Source organism: Orycteropus afer, unplaced genomic scaffold, assembly GCF_000298275.1.
Source record: "Orycteropus afer afer isolate SDZICR_OR568_19922 unplaced genomic scaffold, OryAfe1.0 scaffold00092, whole genome shotgun sequence".
In the NCBI taxonomy this organism is placed as follows: domain Eukaryota; kingdom Metazoa; phylum Chordata; class Mammalia; order Tubulidentata; family Orycteropodidae; genus Orycteropus; species Orycteropus afer.
The window spans coordinates 7,891,275-7,898,463 of NW_006921679.1; the positions used below are offsets into that span (position 1 = coordinate 7,891,275).

Sequence of the window (7,189 nt, forward strand, 5' to 3'; positions counted from 1 at the left end):
TCTTCCTTTTGCTGAGCAGCTGGTGGGTTTGAACCACCCACCTCCTGGTTAGCAGTCATATCCCTTAGGCACTGCCCCACCAGCGGTCCTTGTTAAAAGGACTAAGCGAGTAAAAATATTTGTAAAGCTCTTAGCAGGGCCTGGCACATAGTCAGTGCTTGGCAAATGTTAATCAGTTATTTATTATTATTATTATTACAGAAACTTGTGTGACTTAATCCAAATTCCCTTCCCTAACCTCACCCCTCTCTGCTCCACCCCACAAACTGTAAGCAACAAATACAAAAAAAAGTAGGTACGATAAAATAAAGGTATTTTTCATGAATATTAAGAAAATCCAAGTATAGTATAGGTATGTGTGAGTGCCAGTCTTCATGGGTTTTGTTAAGTATCAGATACACTCTATCGCAATAAGTATGAACTGCATTGAATTAACGTAAATAAATATTGATGACAAAATGTACCCCATTCCAGCTCTGGAGGTTTTGTGACTGAAACTTTCCTTTATCAGAGAAAGAAGTCTTTTCTATAATTACGAAACTATCCTCCTGATTCATCCCATACAAACATCATCTGCAGCGAGATAGTAACATTCCATCTAAGTGGCTATTGTTACACACACTGTCTCCTTTAAGTCATCATCCTAGTGAAAAGGTTTTGAGAAGCAGCCCACGACAGTCATCAGAAACTCTTCAGAGCAGGATGGGTCACAAAGTCAATGACTGTTTGAGGGAGACCCACATGTGCACATTATACTGTCAAGGTCATGGTTTCCTTCGTTTATATAGTAAATGCTTGTCTTCCAGGTTCCAAAAGAGACCAGTCTACCATACTAGCCCTTTGGTCCCAAACTCTTATGTAAATACTCTTGAGTAATGAACTGAAAATGTCAAAGGCTGAGTTTACAAAAATAAGAAACATGTTCATTCCTTGCTCTCCTTGGAGAAGGGGCATGGGAAAACTAGGTTGGGCCTAGGTGTTTGAGCTTTTCCTCTTATTTCATGTGGGTACTTTTAAGTGGCTCTCCTCAAAGGTAGTGAGGGGTAGTCCTGATGCATTTTCCTTCTAGTGAAGAATATATAAAATATATAAAACTCTCTGATTTCTCAGCAGAGATAATGGGAGCAAAGTATAAGTGAATATCATGGCACGTGTCTTAATGGAAGCCAAGCACAGGGGAGGCCAATCCATATGTTTGTAATTCAAGAGAGAAATTCAGAAAGTAAATAGCAGATAGCCAGTAATAAGTCCTACTACCATGAAGATGGTCAAGGCGCACTAACATTGTATGAAGCGTGCCATTACCAATGTCTGAGGACACCAGGCAGATAAGACTAAAACAGAGAAGGGGAGGCTACATCAATCAATCTCTTCAAAGGTAGCTGTGCAGAGTCACCTTTGAAAATGAATCTAAAAAAAAAAAAAAAATGTAAATAACGAAGACCCTTAGAAAGTGGAAAGAAATCTTGATACCTAATCCATTCTTTTTACCCTGAGAACTGTTTGAGCAAAGGGTTATTTGCATAATCATTTAAATTCAAATACTTGAAAACTGCTTCTGAGATTAATGAATAAAACCCTGCAAACTCAATAGGTCATCACTTTCATAGGTGTTAAGCATGCTGTTCTTAAATAGACAGAAAATTTGTGGGAAAAAAAAAAAAAAAAAAGTATAGCAAGGAAGCCCTTAATGGCCTCTGCTCCAATGTTGTTATTAGGTGAAATGATCAAAGCCCATTTCCTGTTGTGATTATTGAAAACATTGTAGTACAATTTCTCCTACTTGGTGCTAATGGAAGAATAAAGGCATCAACTTGAGTGCTCCCTGTATCGTTTTATGTATAATGTAGCTATTAAAGGTGGAATGTCTTTATACAGAGCTGCTAAACTGGCAGAAAAATTCAGGTCCAATAATTGATTTGATATTTTTTTCCTTCCAATTAGGCCAGTTCTTTGGCCAAGATGGCTTAATCAACGAAGTATCAGAATCACACTTACAGGACAAAAGCTGTCATCAGCCCATATCCAATTCTGATTTTAAAACATCAGCAAACACAGGGCCTGTCTAATCCCCACAGGGTAATTAGATAATGCAGTGACAGTAACTTGGAAAGTAAATCTATTAAAATCCTGAAAAACCATCACCACGTGCATGAATGAGAGGAAGTAGCCCGTGATACAAGAAAACAACTCTGTGTTCAATGACCTCTTTTCTGTGGCTGGAAATGGTTGACAAGCCACCCTTGTGACCCCAATGTTTTCCCCATAACAAGTTATTAAAACCAAAACCCAAACTCACTGCCCCTGAGTTGATTCTGACTCATAGCAACCCCTACTGGGTTTCCAAGGTGGTAAATCTTTACAGAAGTAGATTGCCCGGTCTTCCTTCTGTGGAGTGGCTGGTGGGTTTGAACCGCCAACCTTCTGGTTAGTAGTCAAATGCCTTAGGCACTATACCACCACAGCTCCTTGGGCCTGTTTAATTCATTGACTGAATCCTTCATTTGATTGGGATGGGTGGAATTCTTTAAATGCACATTTAGTAAAAACACACAGGAAAGATATGGGGGGAAAAAAAGAACAAAAAAAGAAACAAAGTATTTTCAATCTTATATAACTGGCAAATTCCCTATAGGCAAGGGAAAATGAAGGTAAAACCTCGCTAACAGTTTACTTATACTCAAGAAGACACAGTACAGTAGCGTAAAATCAGAAATAAGTCCTAAAATCATGAAAGCCAAAAGTTTCCTTGCTGTGTGCCATCGAGTTGGACCCGACTCATAGCGACCCCTCCTTGGGTTTCCAAGGAGGTATTAGTACGGAAGTAGATTGCCCGATCTTCCTTCCCGAGGAGTGGCTGGTGGGTTTGAACAGCCAGCCTTCTGGTTAGCAGTCAATGCCTTAGGCACTACACTATCAGAGCTCCCTTCTAGTGCTTACGAAATAGGTTGCCTCTACTTATTACAAGACTCTCATCGGCTCTTCCTGTACGCTCCACTTTCCTGTACAATGGAACAAACAGAACTTTGCCATGGATTCATGCAAAGGAGACTATAACCCGTGCAAGAAGGAAATAAAGACCCTTTGTTTTACAGCTACTGATAAAAAATTGATGTTCTGCCCACTCACTAGAGGGAAATGAGTGTTTCTGGAGTCTAAACAACACCATTAGCGTTAAAATCAAACTTAACTCCCCTTCTTAAGACAGAAATCATTGCTAGTCTTTGCCGATCTCCAGTGGCCTCCTTTTGTCTGTTCGTTTGTGCACAGCTCAGCGAGTGTGCGAGCGCGTGTGAATGTGTGTTTCTCCTATGGTGGTGTATTCAGAATGCTGAAGGCTATGTCTGAGTGGAGGGGCTCATCTGTAGACAGGGAGGAAATTAAATATTAAAACATTACTTTGCAATAACATTCAGGATCTGACACGATGCTATAAAAGCCAGTCACCTACTAAAGCGGCTACAAGGAAATCCTGCAATCCTTTCCCACCTCTTCTAGTCGAATGACTGCAAGTGGGGAATCACCTGCATTGTACTGGGCTCCAATTCACTTCCTGTTGATGCCTTTTGATCCTGGTCCTCCCTTAACATTATTACAATAGGTTTTCGTGTATTTAACTTGCCTTTTTCTTTCCCAGATATGAAACCACCTTAAAAAATATGCAACGTGGTTTCATCGCTTAAGCTGGCCCCCTGGAAAATTAAAGTTATGTAGAACCACTCATGCCATTTTGAGATGTGGGCTTTACTTGACTGTGTCTAATTTGATACAATGAATCACCTCCTAGCAGCAGCTCTGGCCTTATGATTAAATACACCACAGTGCAATTCAAAGAGGATATTAATTTAATCAGCAGACTCTTCAAAGCGTTCTAGGAACTGCTTCAGTTTATCATTCAAACTTGGCCTATCGTAAAGCATTCTGATATAAATTTTTCCTCAGCCATATTAGAAAACAGACATTTAAGAAAACCACTCTTCAAAAACACCTTGGTATAAAGTGTTTACACCACGTAAGCTTGTCAATGTCATGTCCTGAACATCCCTGTCTCAGGCATATGACGCAAAAGCCAACTATCAAGAAAAGCTCTGGTTTTCCCCCTTGTTTTTCTTTGCATGTTCCTCATTTTGGATATTCCAATGGTTGAATCCACAATTTTATAACCAAGGAAAAAAATCTCTGAACATCAGGGTTGGGGACAAGAAACAAACAGACTGTCAAGCAAGACAAGGCAAAACCCTTCCTCTGTAACAGCAACACAATAGATTTTTTTTTTTCTTTTTTGTATTAAGAGCCAGACAACCCATACAAAACAATAACACATTTGCTTCGGGTACAGAAAGAGAGCATCAGTGGTTTGGGGACAGTCATCATACTAGCTATACAATCAGCATTTCAAACCCTAGGTTACCAGCAGACTAGAAAGTGGTACCAGCTGGATCGACGGTTAAACACACATTATGTACACATGAAAAGGTTTCAGTTTATAAATGCTAAGATCCTGTGCTATTAGCATTTATAATGAAATGGTTCCCTGATCCTGCTTTCTGCACTGGGGACACACACACACACACACACACACAAACACGCACACACACAAGCCTGCTCTGTGGTGTTTTTTCTTTATTTCTCCCCAAAAGATCGAAACCAACCAATCCCAAACTCTCCTTCTATTTTCCTAGCGGTTAATATTTCCCTACTTTCGTATCTAGCAAGTGCAAATATGGAAGTTTGCCGCCACTCCCTGACACCCTCTGCTCATCAGGTACCTGGCACCTCCAGCCCCGCAGGTGTTCTCCACAGTGATAACAATAAAGGACCTTTGTTTTTGATTTTGCCTAAATGGGAAAGGAAGGAAGGCAGTGTCCCGGAAGGAGGGCCCCTCTGGTTGCACAGTGTGATTCCTCCAGCCTTCTGGACCCTCAGGGCAGCACAGTCTCCCGGTGTGACCCTTATCTACGTTTCCTTAAGTCCTGCTTTCCCACAAAGGCAAGTAAAGGTGACTTCAGAGTGTCCAGTGTTATTAAAAGCAAAAAAAAAAAAAAAAAAAAGTGCTTGAAAATGGTTCTCAGGGACTTATCTTAGAGCAGGACCCCAAGGTAGCAGCCCTTCTCTGGAGGGTCCTGCCCCTACCCAGGGCCCACAGACCGCCTCAGTCCCGGCTCCAGGGCAGGGGTGGTCCTGACGCCGTTGTCCTTTCTGGGAAGAGAAACTGATTGGAGTGGTTTCCAGTGGGAAGTTGTACTCCATGCCATAGGGACCCTCTTGGCCTTTGAGAACTCACAACTTTTTGGCACCGTCATGGCACGCAGCCGCTCGCATGGTGGTCCCGGCCAAGCCCCGGCTGCTGACCCGGCGGACCAGCACTTTGGAAACGGGGATTTTTGTTCTGGGCATCTCACTCCGGGTGGGTTGCTGGTGTACCACCGGATGGCTGGAGGGAAGGTTCGCGAGGTGCTTGATGCTAATGGGGATTTTAGAGTCCTTCAGCAAACTGCCTGGTGTTCGCAAGGGACAGGTTATGGTGACCGGTGACACCGGCTTTAACCGGGACAAGCAGGACGTGTCTTCGGTGACAGGAGGGACCGTGGGGCTTTCGTCCGGGTCGGCGTATAGATCATAGAGCGCATCCCCACTGTAGCTATCCCGGGGCAGGCCCGCCTTCTTACCGCTGTTGGTGCCTTCTTCTTCCGGGCCGGGCGTGGTTGAGTCCCAGTAGCCCTCGTCACTGTTGGGGACACCTTCCTGCTGGTCCTTCTCCGGGTGCTTGGGATCCTCCTTCTGCTGGGGCTCAATGGGAATCCGGTTGAGCCTCCTGCGTTTGACCAAGGACACATCCTTAGCCCCCTCCACCCTGCGGGGGTCCTTGGCGGTCTCCAGTAGTCCCTTGGTCTCCAGCGCTGCAGTGGCCTTCACCGCCACCTCTTGGGGGCCTGGGCCTTGATCCTCCGTCTGCGAAAGCATGTCCCAGAATTCCTGGAGATAGGTGTTGTCCACCTCATCCGGGCTGGCCATCTCCTCCCCGCCTCCTTGGTAGGCCAGCATGCTGGCGTTCTTTTTAGAGAGCACTGGCTTGCTTGTTCCCGGGGCATTCTTGTCACAGCTGGGACCTGCCCCCTCCTCCTGGTCTGCAATTATATCTCCACAGCCTGTAAGAGAGTCAAAGCTTTTCAGTGAAGCCACGTCAGAAAACATCAAACATATACGATCAATCGATGGCTCTGAGGGTGGATCGACACAGGCAGGGTCAGGGGCGGCGGACTCTCGGCCACTGCCACAATCAGACTCAACAAGGGGCACGGTCTGGAACAGAACGTCACCTGTTCTGGAGGCGTCCTCGGCCGCCGCCGGGACTTCGGGGAGGCCCCGGGGCTTCTCCTGGCGGCGATGGCCGGGCTGCTCCGGCCGCGTGCTCGCGTCCTTACGTAACCCGGGGCTCCCGGCCTCGCCGGCGCGCCGCTCTGCAGCCTGGTCCGCGGGCGCGGCCACCTGCTCTCCCCCGCGCGGCTCACCTGGTGGCGCCTGCGGAGCGTCCTTGCCGGCGCCGGCGGGCTCGCCCGCGGGTCGGGGGGCGCCCTCCTTGACGCACTCCAGGCTGGCGGTGAGGGACCCGGGCAGAATGAGTCCGGCCTGGCCGCCGGGGGGCTCCTCCTTGTCCTCCTCCTTGGCCCGCTTGTCCTTGCGGGGCCAGCGCATGCTGTTGAAGATACCTTTCAGCCCCCGCTTTTGTTTGCCGCCGGCCTTGTGCGGCTCGGCCGGCTCGCCTTTGCCGTTTTCCGAGCGCCCGTTCTTTTTCAGGAGCGAGAAGAAACTGTGCGACTTGGCCACCGAGCTGGGGGCCAGCGAGCCCACGGCGCTCACGGCCGCCCTGGGGGGCTCGGCTGGGGCCGGGTCCCCGCGGCCGCCCGCGCCGCCCGCGCGCGGGTCCTCCTTCCTGGCGCCCTCCAGCACGGCCACCTCGGCCAGGCCGTCGTGAGTCCGGCTCCTCACCATGCCCGGCTTGGCCGAGCCCTTCCCGTCCCCTTTGCTCCTGACCCCGAAGATGCTGGGCATGGTGCCCCCCGATTTCCTCTTCTTAAACAATTTGAAGGCGGTTTTATTGATCTTGCCCGCCGGCGGCTCGGCGGCCGGCGTTTCGGCAGCACAATCACAATGCAAGTCCATGTCTGCCGAGCGCGTCCCGGCCGCG

General features: G+C 47.6%; 1 protein-coding gene across 1 annotated transcript; it reads right to left on the bottom strand.

Annotated features, from left to right (window-relative positions):
- Positions 1 to 5,280: 5,280 nt before the first annotated feature.
- AMER2 (APC membrane recruitment protein 2) lies at positions 5,281 to 7,176 on the bottom strand. Its single transcript, XM_007942522.1, has one exon. The coding sequence runs from the start codon at positions 7,162 to 7,164 to the stop codon at positions 5,281 to 5,283; it is 1,884 nt and encodes a 627-aa protein (XP_007940713.1). The 5' UTR covers positions 7,165 to 7,176.
- Positions 7,177 to 7,189: the final 13 nt, after the last annotated feature.